We start from the raw sequence: 19,187 nt of genomic DNA on the forward strand, positions 1-19,187 counted from the left end.
ATTAATACAGTAAAAGCATATAAAACTGAAAGTTTATAATACTTAACAGAGCCAATGTCCGAACCTGGGGTCATTCTGTGGCTCTGGAGGTGGTCAGCATTTAGCCTAGGGGCAAAGGAAAACAGTTTGCTCCATGTTAAAGGTCACCTAGACATCCAGCCAAAAAGTCTGGCCACGGCTGTGGGTGATCCTGTGGCCAGCATGCATGAAACAGTCCCATGAGGATACAACAGGCTCTTTGCCATCCCCAGGGCCCAAGCAAGGCATTATGGTCACCTTAGAAGTTTGGGGTCACTTGCCTTGTGTCATCCTTTTCCTGTTGCTTTTCCTGGAAAAGCTTTAGGACAACAGGTCAGCTGACACAAGACCATCAGGGTTATCTGTCCAAGGACGGGGGTTAAAGACCTCTTCTATTTTTCGAGTGACCTGTGATACACAATGTGGCACTTGCTGTTACTGTGCGCTATACTCAGCAACGTGTCACACTGAAAACTCATGTGTTTCATTGCAGGATCATCTGCAAACAATTAAGCAGCTCTGGGCTTTACATTAACCTTTTGAGCAGCTCTTGTCTAATGCTGCCCATATCATTACAGTGTAGTTTGCACCACACACTCAGCCGATAAGAAAGTACAGATGTTGCAAAACTCTTAACTGGAACTGACTGACAAATCCACTTATAGGAAAATTTGATATTAACAAAACTCCTTGTTTATTCTGTACAAGCACATTTTAACCCCAAACCAAATTTCTGATTCCTTTCTGGTATAGTCTTTCTGGGCATGATTACAGCTAAACAATTACTGATCTGCTGATTTTAAAAATAATTCCACACTGTTTCTTGTGCTTAATTTACCCGCCGATTTTGTTTAAAAAAAATCTTTTGATCTTTGAAAATATATGTATGAAATATACATGTTTTCAGTAATTTGTATAGTCCCGAGGAATGTGAGTGGAATTCTCTTCCCATTTGGAGTCAATGAGGGAAAATAATTCCAGTTAGTAACACTGTCAGCATCGCTGACAATCTTAGGATTTGGCCAAAGTACTGAGATCAAGTTCAGTTACAGTAAAATCATAGCTTTGTAAGAAAAATCACAGTCAGTCTAAGGTCAGAACACAAGTGTGATCTGGCATAAATGTTTTGGAACTACTGTCTTGTTCCCTCCCTTGCCTCCATCAAGATACGTTTCAAGACACTCCTCTTCAACCGCGTCTTCGGGCACCCACCTACCGTCCCTGCCTTCCACCCCCACTTGATCCCAACCCCCGCCGTTCGGGTCCAAATCCCTGTCTGTTAAGCGCCTTGGGCATTCTCCTGACGTGAAAGGCGCTTTACAAATGTAATTTGTTGTTGTCTCTTAATACAATTAATACCTTTGTATGTAACACTGTACAGAATAAATAGCTTCAAGTTAATTAGCATACAATTCAGGTAGGAAGTAAATGTTGTAATGATTGCTCAAACATGAAGCAACTGAATTAGCTGCAACATAATATGGTTTGTCTCTGTCCTATTTACATTGTCTCTCACACACACTCATTCAGCGGATTTTTCAAGTATTATATGAATGCCCACATGCTTGCAGCTGCAACTTTCAAATCCTACACATGTAACTTTGATCTCATCTCTGTGACCATTTTCCTGCTCTTGCCATCTGCCTTACATACACTCCCTATTCAGCAACAGACACATTACCTCAATCACTAGAGTGGTATCATATTAACAGCTGCTTCCCCCACAAAGGGATGGGTGCTCCAGGGGGTGGGGGGGAGAGAGAACCATCATTGGAAGCTCAGCACAGAAGCACTTCTATGTTATCTTATTGAGAATTAAAGCTATGACAAGAGAGATTCAGATAAAGAAATCTCTTCTAGAATACCCACTCTACTTTTCAATACAGCTGTTTCTCAAATGTCTAGTGTCCAGGCTCACTCATCTTCTCAAGTAATCTATTCCAGCTGCTGATTACAACAACAACAACAACAACAACAAGATTCCATTTATAAAGCGCCTTTCACGTCAGGAGGACGTCCCAAGGCGCTGCACAGTTGGGTCATGACCCGAGCAGGGTGGAAATGGTCAGGGTGAGGGGAGGGAAGGGAGGGAGCGAGGAGGGGGGAAATGGTCAGGGTGAGGGAAGGGAGGGAGCAAGGAGGGGGAAATGGTCAGGGTGAGGGGAGGGAAGGGAGGGAGCGAGGAGGGGGAAGAGAGTCGAGAGGGGAGCTGAAGGCACGGTCAAAGATGGGAGCTGAAGGCACTTGGTGTAAATAAATATTTCCTGGTAGATGTCCAAAAATGTCCCATTATTTCTTTTACACCGACGGTTGTAAGGATGTGAATTCCCCTAAGCTGGAGCCAGAGGTTAAGACAGTATCCATATTAGCTTTCTAGAGGCAATTAGCTAAATATATGAAAAGGAGAAATATAAAATGGGGAAAAGGCAGGTGAATGGGACTAAAAGAGCTTTGAGAGAGCCAGCACAGACACCAGGTGTAATAAACCTCTACAGTGCTAAAATTATCCTTCACATCCTGTCCTCTTAACCTGAAATTCCACTTGCCTCGCAAGCGAGAGACCTAGGTTTGATTCCCGGCAGGGCAAAATGTTGGGCAAGTTTCCTTACTCCACACACCTCTATTTACCTAGCACTAAGTAGGAACCCAGTTGTTAGTCGATTGGCAGATCGCTTTTCTGGGGATAATAATCCTTCAAGAAAAAAAATAATTTGGTCACTCAATCCACTCCTGTTTGTGGGACACTGGTGTGTGCAATTGGCTACTGCATTTCACCCACAAAAATACAGTCAATTCACTTTACAGTATACTCTGTGAAGCACTTTGAGACATCTAGAAGATGTGAAAAGCGTTATATCAAATGCAAGGATTATTCTTATTATTTGGTCGTAAAATTCAGATTCTGCAGAATTGTAGAAAATTCATAAATCCAGTCTCAATTTAGAAGCTGGTTATTCTTAAGAAAGGTTGTATACTGGTTTCCAAATTACAAATGAATTTAAGAATTTTCCACAATTACCCAGACTCAAAATGGTTTACAGCTTAATAGTTAGAATCTGGGGTATGTAAGGGCGAATCTGGAGTTACTTAATAATAATCTTTGCATATGATATAGTGCCTTATCATATCTTCAAGACACCTCAAAGCGCTTCACAGAACATACTGAAAAATGAATTGACTGTATATTTTGTGGGCAAAACGTAGCAGCAATTGTGCACAGCATTGTTCCACAAAGAGTCATGGATTGAAGTGACCAATTGTTAAAAACAAAAATTGAAGGAAGTATTACCCGCGGAAAAACATTCCGCCAATCGACTAACAACCGGGTTCCTATTTACTACTAGGTAGACAGAAGGAGACAAAAGGGACTCAGATTAACTAAATCTTTGATTTTTCTTCACTCTTGTGGGTGGGATGCTTGACCTCCACACACTAGTTATCCCTCACACAGCAACCAAAATCAGCAGCTGGTGTGTGGGAATGATGAGTTTGAAGCTATTCTATGATGCACTCCACTGCTACTTCCATAAACCATACCTCATGATATTCAGAAAATTGTTTTTCTCTCCTGAAAGTGCTGACTTATGCTGTAGAACAGTTCTGCAACCACTGATATCTTTCTGTAGACTTCAATCAGTTGTGAATTGAGCCAAGGTAGTGAATGCTATTGAACAATTTGACCATGGAAGGCACAGACAAGGTGGGTTCTCTCCTAACCTGTTACCCACATGATGCACTTTGCATCAGTGGTCATGGAACAGGAGCCTTTAGTTAATATTTTCCAAATGGTCAAACGTCAACTGTATTGTCCCTAGTCCCAAAATCATTCTAATTTTATCCTGTAGCACTATTTTAAAATTTAAAATTATACAGAGTTGTGCAAAATTCTCAAATTCAGTCTTAATTTGGAAACTTCTTCTGCAATAATAATAATCCTTGCATTTGATATAGCGCTTTTTCACATATTCTAGACGTCTCAAAGCACTTCACAGAATAGACTGTAAAGTGAATTGACTGTATATTTGTGGGCGAAACCGGACAGCCAATTGCCCACAGCAGTGTCCTACAAACAGTCATTGATTGAAGTGACCAATTTTATTATTTTTTTTTGAAGGATTATTATCAGGCATGTGGAATAAGGAACCTTTCCCAAGGTTTTGCCCTGCCGGGAATCAAACCCTGGTCTCACGCTTGCGAGGTGAGTGCTCTAACCACTGAGCTACAGGACTGTAGCTTTTAAAGTGAAACAGCTTCCAAATTAAGACTGAATTTAAATTTTTTCTATAATTTTCCATGAAGGTTTTAAAAGTTCAATGCTGGCTGCAAATAAAAAAAATCAGACCACTGGCCTATCTGATTTCACCATCCTGCACCTTTGTAGGTAAGTCTGACTGAATTACCACTCTTTTTAAACCTTTCTGCAGAGATACTTGGAATCCCAGTCAATGGGAGCAGATAGACTTGACGAGCATGGCGTTCCAGGGCTCCAATTCCCAACCCCGCATGAAGGCCACTATAAAACACAAGGTGTAGCTGTTCTCTACAGGAGGCATACTTCACGTTACCATGATATCATTAGTGACTTTTTATCCATCACGAAGGATCACTTATGTAGCAGGTTTCCTGACAAGTGCTTTCTTTCAAATGATATCATGAAACCAAAGTAGAAGAGAGATATTAAAGAAATAACTCTTTGCAGAAAAAAAGCAAATGGTTCATTTGCACTATACCTTCTCGCTTAATTTGGAACATAATTATTTTCAGCATTCTTCATGATATCAGTCAAAAATGTTTCTTCAACAATATTTATCATAGCAATAATAATCCTTGCAGTACCTTGATACAGTGCCTCAGTTTGTCATTGAAATGTCTCAAAGCACTTCCCAGGATATACTATAAAGTGCTGTGACTGTCGGTATTTTGTGTAGGCAAACATGCCTGTCAATTTGCACACAGCAGGGTTCCACAAACAGCCGTGGAACGAGTGATCAACAACAACAACAACAAGATTCCATTTATAGAGCGCCTTTCACGTCAGGAGGATGTCCCAAAGCGCTGTACAGTTGGGTCAGGACCTGAACAGGGGAGAAATGGTCAGGGTGAGGGGAGGGAAGGGAGGGAGCGAGGAGGGGGTAGAGAGTCGAGAGGGGAGCTGAAGGCTCGGTCAAAGAGAAAGGTCTTGAGACCAGCCTTGAAGGAGGAAAGGGAGGAGGCGGCGAAGGCACTGGGGGATAGAGTTCAAAGCCTAGGGGCTGAGAGGCTGAAAGCCCGGCCACCGATGGTAGGGCGGTTGGGGCGGGGGATGTGGAGCAGACCGGAGCCAGAGGAATGGAGGGTACGGGCAGGTAGGTAGGGGGATAGTAGGTTGGAGAGGTAGGAGGGAGCGAGGCCGTGAATGGCCTTGTAGGTGAGGTTGAGGATATTGAAATCGATCCTCTGGAGGATGGGGAGCCAGTGGAGGCGAGCGAGGGTGGGAGCGATGTGGTCGCGAAGCCTGGTGCGGGACAGTACACGAGCTGCAGAGTTCTGAATGACCTGCAATTATGTTTTATATTTTATAATGCAATGATCAATTATATTTGAAGAATTGTTGGCCAGGACATCAGGAGAAATTACTTCCCCTTTCTAAATAGTGCCATGGGATCTTTAATATCTACTTAGACAGGCAGACAGGACCACGGTTTTATGTCTTATCTGAAGGATGGCATCTCCGATGGCATCTGGAGCACACCTTCAGTACTGCATTGGAATGTCAACAGAGACTTTGTGAATTTCATGCTGTGACATGTGGCTTGAAACTTCTGACTCAGAGACGAAAGTTCTACCAACTTTGCCAGGCTGACACACATTATTTGAAAGAATGGATAAAAATAAAGAGACCGCATAAACCCACCGTTACCACCATTGCTCCAGACACTGAAATGATGAAAAGAGCTCATTTAAAATATATATGGCTAGGTGATAAAACCAGCACTTGTTCCTTTTGTTCCCTTTTTATGGCGGGTTGAAACTATTGATATGGAACATAAATGGCACCAGATGGAGAGCTCAAAGATTTTTGCAAACCGAAAAATAGCATTTTGAATTGGGTTGCTGATATAGCTTGAAAGAAGAACAGGAGTTTGATACGGATCGGTTTATGAATGAAAAATGAAAATACAGTATAAACACTGCTCTCAGAAGGTGCCTGCAACCTATGCGATTTACAAAAAATTAAGTTCAAATGTCAGATACATGAAGTATCTCTAGTGTTTGTGTCAAAGGCTTGTTCACTAATAATAATCCTTGATTTTGACATAATAGAATACAAATTTACATTTATACAGTGTTCCCAAAGCACTTAACAATCTTGACACCTGGATTGGAGATTTGAGCTGAAGGGGACAGAGAAGGCAGAGATGACAGAAAGCCTGGTCAAAAAGGTAGGTCTTGAGACGGAACTTGAACAAGGTATTCACATCGGAGGACCCACTCAAAGCATTTCACAGAATTATATATCTGGCATGGACTATCGCCCACCAGGTTGCAGCACACCTCTCCAGGTAAGCGGTTTTCCTTTCAGGGCTCTGCGACTGCCATTTTTTAAAAATCTGAAGCAACCATTTTTGTTCAGTAGATTTCAGGCTGTAAATTGGGTTCTAAGTTTTTTTGTTGTTGAATATTGATTTTCCGTGTTGACATTGGAAGAAGCGCCTAACGCCACGATCCTCTCGGACGTAAAGTTAACTATATCCTGAGTGGCCCAGCCACCTCAAGACTTGTCTGCCCACTCAGTAAGGGATCACTCTTGGTCAGGTAGAGCATTAATTTCAAACCTCCTCACCTGATCAATGCTGGAAAAAAAATACTCAACGTAAAAAAGAACTTTGTGCCCCTGATGTAGGTCATAAAAATTGATGCAAAAAAATCATCGGTCTCTGAACAAGACATGAAATTGCCCATTTCTGGATGAAACCTCCACCAGGAGAGTTGGATTGTCACCAACTGAGCCACAATTAATGTGGGTGTTAGTCTACCTTTCTGCCTCTATCTTTGACTGCAGGTCTACTCACTACTGTTCTGACATCATGCCTGTCAGACATCAATTCCTGAACTTTCTCCAACTTAGCATTGACAAAATTGAGGCAATCTTGCTTTGCTCCTGTTGGTCCCTCTTCACTTCAGGTGTTGATTGCACTGACCTCCCCAGTTGCTCACTCCAACTCATGGAATCCACGTGGAATCCCGGTGTTTTAATTGGTCCTCGAATCTCCTTCAGACCATTCATCCGACCTAGTCTACTTTCTTCCATCTTTGCAATATTACCATCTCCACCGCACCTCCAGTGCAATCGAAGCATTTATCCACACATTTATCACCTTGAGACTCAACTTCTCCAACAACCTACTTGATGGAACCTCCACCTCCAGGTGGCCTTTCCACTCACCCAGACCATCCAGAACTCCATTACTTTTAGGCTCCAGAAGCCCATTGCTCCATCGTCTCTCAGCTCTACAAGCTCCAAGCACCCAGCAAATCAACCTTAACAGCCCCATCCTCATCTTCCAATGTCTCTTCAGCCTTGCACCATCCTATCTCTTTAAACCATTGCAACCCAATTCCCTCAGCCATCCTCCACCAACTCTGGCATGCTTCATGGCTCCTACCCACTCTGCTCCACCATCGGTGAGCGAGCCTTCAGCCACTTTGCCACTTTCCTTTGAGTCTCTCTTCCGAAATCCCTCCACTTTGCTCTCTACTTTGAAATCCTGCCTGAAAACCTAGATTTTTGACTTTGGCCAGTTTGGGCTCTAGTTTAGCCTTTGTAAAGCCCTTTCAGATAATCTCCCAATGTGAAAGGTGCTCTGTAAGTGCCTTTGTTATTAAGGATTGCTTCAAACCTTATCCCATTAGCACCATTGATATTAACAAACACTGCATTTCTTCCTTACCCCGGTGGATAACTTCCTCTCTGTGACATCATGAAGTTCTCTCACTGATATCATCAATGGGAGCCCCTTCCTCAGCTATTGCCCCATTTATGACGTGACATGAGGCAGAGTTGCACACAAAATCCTCTCACCAAAAGAAACGAACAAGAGGCAACTGAAAAGAAACAGATTATAGTGCAGAAATCTCCCGTTATATTATTATTCCACCTTTAAGAACAGTCCCTGCTGCAGCAAACTCTTTTTGGAAAACCCATCTCTGCCTTTAAAAGGGAAAATTGACATCAGAACAACCAGGCTAAATATTTTAAAAAATGTTGCGCAAAGCTTTACTTTTCACATATGATTTAAACACGTATTTTATAGTCATGTTTAATAGAGGCAGAGCTGCTTTTGCCAGTTATCCTGTGAAGTGCCACAGCCTGGATACAAATTGAAATGTGTCATTCCTCTGAGCTGCTTGCAATTCCGATTTGGGACCTGATAAACAATTTGGTTAAAAAGGACACTTAGCTCACCAGTTTTTCGTAGGGGGAAATCATCCTTTGTATTGTGTATTCCAGGTAATGGCTGCTTGTATGATGGAGAAGTCCCACTCTGTGGTGGAGAGCTGTGGTCCAATGAAGCATGGTGGGCCCCCCTGGCACAGATACAAAGTGTAACAAATTAACACAACAATTTTCAGATTATACAATGAAATGGCAACACATGCTTTGCAAATTGCCTGCATCTCATCCAAATTAATGCTAAAGTACACGCATGGGTCTACATGTTCCCATCTCAATCGTTAAATTTTGGTTGAAACTAAAGATAAAAGTTTTGAACCTAACATCACTTTTGTTTTGTTGAACAATATTTTAAAAGAACGGCCCAACAAGACCGAGCACCTTCTTGGCATGCAGGATCACAACTCCATCAATCATAATGGGATCTGACATGCAGCAGTTTTTAAGAGGATTCATTGATATGGATTTCAAGTGGGGATTTCTTCCAGTAACTGGAAATACATCACACACATCATGCCAACCTTCAGCAACTCTGCATCAGAAGTCAATTGTGCCAGAGCAAAGTTCATAAGATTAGAAGAGATTCAAGAGATTGAAGCCAATTAGATCTCATCCTTCTAGGATACCTACCCTCCCATCCTCTCATCACAGCATCAGGCTGTTTTTAACTGAGTCCAGTACCTGGCCTCAGCCACCCAGCCTAGTAAATTATTACTTGGTAAACTGTTTCAGTCATTAATTATCCTCTGGTTAAATAAATACTTCCTGATCACTGTCCTGAAATCTTTGTCCTTTGCAACCCTAAATTGGTGTCTTCTTATTCTGCTGTCTTGTTGCAAATGTATTGTCCTGAGTTTACTTTCTACATCCTATTTAAAATCTGATATAAAGTCCCCTATGAGATGTCTTCTTCCAGGACTGCAACTTGGTGTAATGTATTTCACATCTTATTCCTTATTAAATCACCCCCATTTCAAATCGCCACAAATTGGGTGGAACTACATTTTGAATGAAACTAATTGAAATCAATTCAAAAAGCTCTCTTTCATTGTGAAAATAGACAAGCCACCGGTTGGATGATGGCCACACATATATACCAGAGATTGGGATGCTGAGGGAAGGAATGGTTCTGTCCACTGGGTGGAGACTCTTTTGTTGCTGATTTGTTCAGCAGGAACTCCTGCAGTTTCTGTTTGACTTCAGTACTGGCTACTGCACCTGAAAGAAAACAGTCACCATTCAACTAGTAATCTAACAATTGCCATTTTTTTCAGCCCATCTGTATGAGTTTCCTTTACGTGTATTTAGTGCAAACTTTAAACTTTAGGAAATATTTACAAATATATTGTTGTCATATTCAATCATTGTAAAATGTCATCCCTGAACACAATGTCCAAACCATTAGAAATATTTGATCAACATTAAATAGTTTTTTGTTGAAACTGCAAAATTATTACTTAACATTTACATATGACAGAAATATGGATATAAATAATGTTTCATCATGGTTCATGTTACGCATATATTGTATAAGTGGCAGAATGAATGCATTATTAATATGTTTTAAATTGTGTCATAAATAGTGTTTATTCCAAATTAATTGTGTTTGTTACACAATAGCAATAATATATCAAATTAGAGGAACATGAGGTAATTAGGGACAGCCAACATGGAATTGTTAAAGGCAAATCTTGCCTAACAAATCTAATAGAAATTTTTGAAGAGGTGACTGCGAGGGTTGATGAGGGAAATGCGGTGGACATTATTTACATGGATTTTAAAAAGGCTTTTGACACAGTACCGCATAAGAGGTTAATAAAAAAACTGGAGGCCCACGGTATTAAGGGGACAGTAGCCGTTTGGATTAAGAACTGGCTGAGTGACAGAATGTCCCTTAATCCCTTTTACAATAAGAAATCTATCTATCTCAGTCTTGAATATGTTCAAGGACTGAGCGTCAACAGCCCTTTGGGGTAGCGAGTTCCATATATTCACCACCCTTTGAGCGAAGAAGTTCTTCCTCAACTCAGTGCGAAAGGGCTGGCCTCTGATTTTAAGGTTGTGACCCCTGGTTTTAGTTTCTCCAACCAGGGAAAACAATCTCCCACTATCTACTCTATCATGCCCTTTGATGATCCTATAGATTTCTATAAGATCTCCTCTAATTCTTCTATATTCTAGAGAATATAGGCCCAAATTGGTCAGCCTATCCTCGTAACAGTAGCAGGAGAGCAAGCCTGTGCTCTCCGCCCGAGAACTGAACTGGCCAGCTTTTTCCCACAATCACGCAGCCCAAGTGTGCCGCAAAATTGACTGCAAAACTACTGTCACCGTGACCCAAATATTTGACTACTCATTGTTGGTTTTACAATAGCATTTGCTGGCATGAGTAGCTGACCTATCCCAGTGAGTACTGACTGAAAATATGTACGAGCACAGGGTATTTGGAACTGATTCATACCTAAATTGTTTCCTGGCAGTGTTGTGTACATATCAGAAGCATTCTCTGATGTTCAGCTTTGAACTGGAGCTTATTCTGTGTTGTGTAACTATTGACATCTGCTAAAGTTTTCCTTTCTGTGCAATTTGAGCTGGGTTCACAATTCACAGCCAGTGAAGAAAGGCGAATATCCTTACTTTTAACAAAATCCATTGTTTCATTTCCGTAATGAAGGTAAGAAATTAAGATCCACTGTTGCTTTTATTTGATAATATTTTGTACTGCGGTGTGAAACTCTACCATATAGATTGGGAAGGTCCCAATCCCAGTCTTTGGACTGTGCAGAATGAGCTGATCTGAACTGGGATGGCAGCACTGACACAATTGGTCCGAAAGTACTTTGGCTTGAAAGGAGAATAACAGCCAGAATACCTGCTTCTAAATGTTTTTAATGATCTCTATAGAAAAGTAGATGCCAGGTGAGAACAGGACTAAGCTAACCGTGATGACTTCCAATGTAGAGTATGAGATCAACCACATGTGTGCAAACTGCCAACACTCACTGTCTAAACTGACCCATAAAGAAAGGCTACTTGGGTAAAATACCAGAGTGTGGCTGGCGCCAGCGGAAATCCCCAACAGCAATAGTCAGTGCCTTCAGGAGAGGAAGGAATAAAATTGAAAGGAAAACATCTTTTGTCCTGGCTTGACTACTCCAACTGCCTGCTCGTTGGACTTCCCTACTCTTCCCTCCACAAGCTGTAGATTATTCAAAATTCTGCAGCTTGTTTCCTCTCCTGCACTAGGCTCCGTGAACCAATCACCCCTGTTCTTGCCCAGCTTCACTGGCTCCTCATTCCTCAGAGAATCGAGTACAAAACCCTCATTTTCACCTTCAAAGCCCTCCACAGTCTGGCTTCCGCCTACCTTTCTGACATCCTAACCCCATATTCGCCTGTCCGCTCAATCCGCTCAGCGGACACTGGCCTGCTTCAGGTCCCCTGCATTTCCCGCCCTGAGCATTCAGCATCTGTGCCCCACACTCTGGAACTCTATCCAAAATCCCTCCACCTAATCCCCTCTCTTGCCTCCTTCAAGTCCCGCCTAAAGACTTTCCTCTTAACTATGCCTTTGGCCACCCTACCAACCCCCGCCATCCACCCCTCCTGACTCCAACTCCCAGCTCGGGTCCAAAAACCCCTGAATGTCCAGTGCTTTGGGATGTCTTTCCAATGTGAAGGGAGCTATACAAGTGTCATTTATTGTTGTGTAAATTATTTATTAATGCTAAAAAACTACATTTTTAAAACAACAATAAATTACACTTGTTTAGCAACCTTCACATTGGAGAGACATTCCAGGGCGCTGGACAGTCAGTTGTTTTTGGACCCGAGCTAGGAGTTGGAGTCCGAGGGGTGGAAGGCAGGGGGGTGGTGGTAGGGTGGCCGAAGGCACAGTTAAATCTAGCAATTGTAAATTCAAGTGGCTTAGCTAGGGTGGTATTCATTTTTCTCTTTAGGTTCAAACACAGACTCTGAAATGCTGGGGAAAATTTTCAGTGAGCATTATGTGTATTATCTTTGGCAACATTAGGAGCCAATGGGACTTCCCATTGTAGGTCTCTGTGCATAATGCTCATTGGAATTTGTCTCCACCTATTCGTTACTCACTCCCTCTTAGAAAAATGTAAATGTACAGGACCACAAAAGACCACAGTGATCTATCTGGCCAGCCATAAAGTAAAGGAAATGCTGCAGTACTCTATCTTTCTACCATTTAAACAATGTCTTTGCCAAACTTCTGTCTAATTCTGTCTTGAATTTGTTGACATAATCTGCCTCACCTCCCTAGATAATCTATTCCACATATTGTCTTCACCACTTACTATGTAAAGTAATTAAATCTGAACTATCTGTTCACCTTCCCTCTTCTGAGCTCGAGCCTGTCTCTCTTCGTGTCTTTTCCTAACAGGTTTACAGTCTTTTCACAATGTCTATGAGTGGACATAAAATTCTGATAGGATATCCCTTGTGCTTTTCCTAAGGCATGAAATATTATATGAATTATATAATTTCACAAAACAGAAAATAAAAATCGTAGTGAATGTTTTAACAATTTCCTTCCAACAAATGATTTTTTAATAATGTCTTGTAAAATGACAAGAAAGCTGCATGTTTATTCCAATAAGTTTGGAATTGTGCTATTAATTTTAAGGGAAAGTGCTATTACAGGCACACACATGGGAAGAACCATGCTGTGCTCTCCAAGTAGGCTTGAGCTTGCTATCAATCAACCTACCAATAGTCTGTACACTGGTGCTTCACGGAAGATGCACCAGTTGGGTTTCTCTTTCACTTGCAACCAGTGGTATAATTGCATGTTCTCTTGTGTTTTGGTTTATAAATTCGTCATAAGAAAAAAGCACATTGATTGGACTGGGAACAACAGTCAGGAAGAAAAACGATGGTTACCCTTTGCACTGCCTGAATAATAATTTCAACAAAGTGTACTCAAATCATTAACCACTATCTGGCTCATGCAAGCCTCACCTTTATGGTACCATATTATGCCAATCATATTTGCCTCTGTAGAAGAAAATAGACAGCACTATTTGTTGCAAGTCTTATTCTGCCTCGCTAAAGCATTAGCTCTTAGAAGATTTACTCCTGGAATGTACACATTTTTGTGAGGCAGGGTGCACAAGACTGAACCAAAATACTGAATTACATACTTTCTCTGCCTCTCTCCTTATTTCGAAGAATTAGAAGGTGCTGTTCGCGCAGGTGTCGCCCCAGCTCTTGTTCCTGACGATGCTTTTCCAGTTTGCGTTCTTGCTCGAGAAGCTCCTGTTGATGTTGTACAGCTAGAAGTTCCTGTTGTTGCTTATAAACAAAGGACAGCTATTATGATAATAATATTAAGGTGACCTAATCAGACAATGCTTTCAATAGCAAGCTATGTGGTTTTAGTGAGTTAAACACCAGCAGCATCCCAACACACACTCAGGGGTTCCCCAAACCTTGACTCTTGCCAACCTGTGCCTCTGGAAGTAGATAAGGAGAATGTATCCTTCCACGGACTGAATGTGTATTCAATTCCAAAAATGGGAATTTGCATGTGTAGGTGGCATACATATGTCTGTTTTGGAAACACTTAAACATGGTGATTGGTTTCGGTATGTGTCAAGACACCCAGCTGACCAAACATAAAATAAGAGCACTGAAGCCAGCATCAGCATGCTGGTTTTGGTAGAAGAACATCAACCAGAGTTCTTGCGTGCGTGGGCACTATTGGGCCAAAAATGTTCATGGTCTCAAGTTTAAAACCATTGTCTCAGCATCCGAGATTGTGCAAAATGTTGTAAAATTCATAACTTGGAAGCTTTGCGGAATCCTGTAGAGAATTGATTAGAGCATTCGCCTTGCAAGTGAGGGGGCCTGGGTTTGATTCCCGGGCAGGGCGAAACGTTAGGCAGGTTTCCTTGCTCCACACGCTTCTGTTTATCTAGCAATAAGTTTACCTAGGAACCTGGTTGTTAGTCAATTGACAGATCACTTGTTTTTTTTTAAAAAATTTAAAAATAATAATTTGGTCATTGAATCCATGACTGTTTGTGGGACACTACTGTGCTTAATTGGCTGCCACAATTCACCCAAAAAATATACAGTCAATTCTGCGAAGTGCTTTGAGACGTATCGAAGAAGTGATAAGGCGCTATATCAAATGCAAAGACTTGTTATTATGCCTAGTTTTCTTTTCATAAGCAGCAGTAAACCAACTTCTAAATTGAATCTTGAGTTTAATATTGTTTCCAAAATTCTGTGTGATTTTAAGCAGTGCTACGGGTCAAGTCTAAACAAGTCTATGGGTTTAAGACTAAGACCATAAAAAAAAGATTCAGGCTCAGAAGAGGACTGGATTGAGATTCCCCGTGATTAATTCCACCATCAAATAACTAGCTGACAATCACTACCACGGCTCAGAAATCAATTAGGGCAAGGTAACCCCATGGTGACTTGTTCACATTGAATGATAATTTGTGGAGAATGGAAGAGGGAGTTAGGAGAGAATGGGAAGCAATAAAAATAATGGAGAGAATTGGGGCCAAAATAAAGTAAACTAATTTTTTTTATCATTTCGCATATTAGTTGACCTGAACAGTATTGACAACCGTCATGGGAAAGCACACAGCAAATTGTTTGCCTCCTTCCCTCCAGATAGAGTGGGTGGTGTTCCTCCTCTTGAAAGACAATGCAGACTGACTTTCAAGTGAAGGAACAAATGAAAGGAAAACTCATTTTTTTAAAAAAGGAATCTAACAATGTTAATTTTCTATTCTTTGGGGCCTTCTAAGCTGTATATCATAGGTTTGGGATTTTAGGGTGGCTGTAAATGTCAAAGGCTGGGAGGTGATGCAGCATGACTCAGTCAACAATCATTCAATTGTTTTCAGAAACTGTTGTGAGTCACACAACTTGAATTAAACCTTAATGACAGAAAAGGTCATTGACTGTTAGCTGTATCGGTGCCAGGAATTGCACAAGACACACTTGGGGGTACTTAATCCTAGGCTTTAACCATAGCACTCTTCTTTGAAGATGTGATCCTATAGCTGTGTTCAAGACAATCCACAAGACAAGCACTCCCAGTGCTCGGCAGCAAGCCTTGTTTTTTTCCACAGATTTTTCAAATGAATAAATAAAGGATACACAACAATGAACTGTGGCCTATTTAGTTTATTCCACCAGTGAGATTCAAGACCTTATGGCTCACAGATAATAAAATCATTGGTGCTGCTCCCTCCCAAGAACTCAGCAATGAACTCAATAACCCATTGCTCTATGTAGCACAGATAGTTTAATCTATTAAAATATTGGGGTGAAAAATATGACTTGACATGCTGTGAACAATAATGATAACATGTAGCATAGCCAGGCTAGTTTTCATGCCATGGCAAACTTAATTGGGACAATGGTAAAAATAATGCTAAAGTATTATCAGTCGGCAACTAAAGGCATTGAGGGGCTCACAGGATATAACCCTTTGCCTCTCTCTACCTCCCCCTCAACCCATTTTATCCTCTAAATCCTTCATGATAGTTGGGCCGGAAACTGGAGAGCAACTCCCATTAGATTTTCTGGCTCACAGGGTACTGGTTTTACAGTATAACTACATAACTCAACAAAATAAAAACGGATATTGGCAAGTCCCATATATGGAGAGGACCTAATCAATGTGACAGAATTGGGGAAAGGGTCAGAAACAGTTCATGTCATTAGCTATTGACTGGCTGCATTATTCAGTGATGTGATGATTGACACCAATTCATTTTCAACAATGCTAACTAACACATGATAGGTCACAATTGTCACGCCTACGATAGGTATAGAAGATTCTCTCATCAGCAAAATGTCATTTTTTTTGTTGGGTCCATCAGCTCAGTGCTTATTTTAAAAATTAAAATGAGGAAACATTGTTCCATTGTGTAAAAAGGGAAACGGAGCATAAGATTCATCCAATTATAGCCTTATCCAATTAAATTTGCATGGCATGAAAACTAGCCTAGCTATGCTATCTTTATACTATTCTTCACAGCAAAACATCATACAAATCATTTGTGAGTAAAAAAGAAAAATAGATCTTCACCCTTTGGATGATCACGACAATCAGCACCTTCAGTTACATGGTAATAATTTCAGGCAAGAGTAGAATATTGGTTCAACCACCCTACATCAAGCTCCCAACAAAATTTCTTCATTGCATTCATCGCTAAATTTAATAAATATTAATCTTTTTAGTTAATTGGAACTTGTCTAGTTTTTTTTAAACCCATTGTACCACCTGATTTTTTTATTTCGACATCTGTGTTAGTAGTTCGTTTCACGCTCATTCATGAATGGACACCTCAGAAAGCATAAAGAATTCTAACGGCTCTGCAGCACAGTGATCCCCCTATGTGTGGTGTATGCTACTATCAGCTGAATGTACCTTGAGGTGTTCCTGGAGCTGGACCTGGTGCTGTCTGGTGAGGGTCTCGTGTTGTTTCTGGAACTCGGCAAAGAGAAGCTGTTTCTGAATCTGGTGTTGTTGCTGAAGCAGCAGCAGCTCTTGCTGTAACTGACGTTCTCTCATTGCTGGGTCCACAGCTGGCATGGCACCCCGGAGATCAGTCCGCAAGTCAATTGGAGTGGCTGGCTGTAATGCCACTGGAAGCGATGAATTGACATCAACTGTTTGACAAGAAAACAAATTACAAATCATTACTTCTTCATTCTCTTACCGTATAATAATAGAATACAAATACAATACAAAATTACATTTGTATAGCACCTTTCACGTCAGGAGGATATCCCAAGGCACGGGACAGTCAGGGATTTGGACCTGAACAGGGGTTTGGGATCAGGGAGGGTGGAGGGCAACGAGGGTAGGAGGATGACCGAAGGCACAGTCGAAGAGGAAGGTCTTGAGACGTGTCTCGAAGGAGGCAAGGGAGGGAGCGAGGCGAAGGGAATGTGAGATAGAGTTCCAAAGGGTGGGGGTGGAGAGGCTGAATGCCTGACCGCCGATGGTGGGGCGGGACTGGCAGGGGACATGGAGCAGGCCACAGCCTGTTGAGTATAGGGGGCGGATAAGTCACTGTATCAAATGCAAGGATTAGTACTATGTACTTTGTTCTTCTTGTTTGTATCTCCTATTTAGCCACCTGCCACCTAATGAGTAAGGAGAGAAAGACAGTCTAAGCTCCATAAGTACCATTTTATTGTCACTCTGAAAGTAACCAGAACGAGGCATTGTTCAGATGATAGAAGGTGGTCAGTATAATTATTTTATGAATAAGATGCAAATTATCAATGTCAGAGTATAGAACTCACTCTTTATTCTAAGTCGGGAAGAGAGCATAGCTCTGGCTAGGCCATGCCTACAAAAAGGAATTCCTCATTTCCTCTAGTAATTTTAGCTCTTGATGATGCTGGTGTTACAGTAGTTATGCAAAACATTTAAATAATTTGTTTTCAATACTCATTTGTTGCTTTTTATTAATAACAAACATTTATTGAAATGTTTCAAAGCACTTCATAAGATTTACTGAGCAGTCTAGTGATTGTGTAATTGTAGAGTATTTTGCGAACAACAATGTCCCACAAATAGTAGTGAAGTGAATGCCCAATTTTGTCTGGGGATTGTTGTCTAACACACAAGGAGAAATACCATTGTCTTCAAATAATACTGTGGAATCTTAAATGTTCGACTGAATAGGCAGATGAGACCTTGGTTTATCGCCTCATCCTAAGGACATTTACTAAGTTCAACAAATTTGGTGCTGTGTGCTTCCAAATAGTTGCAATTGAATTTTAATACTAAATTAAATGATACATTCATCTAAAATATCTATAAACATACATCAGCAAATTCACTACATGAATTTGAATCACCTCAATGATGTCATTTCCAATGATATCTTGAAAAGTCCTCAACATAGATTTATGTTGTGTGGCCAGATTTAGGACAAACACAGAAATTTTCACCAAAGACTTTGATGAAGATATTGGCCCTCCGGGAAATAGATAAAGATAATAGCAAAACCAAATCCATTCATTTCAGCCACAGCAAAATCAAGAGTGGCAGCTAAAATATACATAACACATGAGATCAGAAACAACACAGAAAGTCACCAATATAAATAAATGCCTTCTGCACAGTTGCCAGTGCCATCTTTCTAGATGATCACTCAAATCTAAACAAAAATCCTTGCAGTGGTTTTCATGTCAAGAGGACGTCAAAGCATTTCACGGGATATACTGTAAAGTGTTGTCACTGTGTATTTTGTGATTCATGTGATGTTTACCCCATTTCTTTGCTGTAATTCTATTTGCATTGGTGCAAACAGACCTGGCCACTGAGATACAATACAAACTCACATAAATTGTATCAGTCAGGACCATAATATTAATATGACTTACATGAAGTACGCGTTGTAGGCAAACTTTAGAAGTCATAGAAAATCGGATTTAATCAACAATCTACACTGCACATATGTAATTTGGTGCGATCGATAAATGTGCATGGGGTAGTTTATTGTTGTAGCCGGTAAGTGCGCATGCAGTGACGGGTTAAGGCTACATTTCCTGCAATTCAATGCTTCATCACCCTTTACCACATACACACTTACCGGGAAACGTTGGAATCACGTTGAATCTTGGGAAATGAAATTCTCCTGGGCATGTGTCGACGGTTGAAGACTACATTTCTTGGATATGCCTCCATCTAAGCCCACACTGAATGGCATTTGGATGG

General features: G+C 41.0%; 1 protein-coding gene across 1 annotated transcript in view; it reads right to left on the reverse strand.

Moving 5' to 3' along the window:
- LOC103182627 (histone deacetylase 9) overlaps positions 1-19,187 on the reverse strand; it is a 317,211-nt gene that overhangs the window by 170,447 nt on the left and 127,577 nt on the right. Inside the window, exons 4-7 of the mRNA XM_007899699.2 lie at positions 16,881-17,122; positions 13,624-13,774; positions 9,550-9,670; positions 8,465-8,586 (exon numbers count right to left, since the gene is read on the reverse strand). Of these exons, the coding sequence (XP_007897890.2) occupies positions 8,465-8,586; positions 9,550-9,670; positions 13,624-13,774; positions 16,881-17,122 (636 nt within the window). The remainder of the gene's footprint in view (positions 1-8,464; positions 8,587-9,549; positions 9,671-13,623; positions 13,775-16,880; positions 17,123-19,187) is intronic.

This window comes from Callorhinchus milii, unplaced genomic scaffold, assembly GCF_018977255.1.
Source record: "Callorhinchus milii isolate IMCB2004 unplaced genomic scaffold, IMCB_Cmil_1.0 Scaffold35, whole genome shotgun sequence".
NCBI lineage: Eukaryota > Metazoa > Chordata > Chondrichthyes > Chimaeriformes > Callorhinchidae > Callorhinchus > Callorhinchus milii.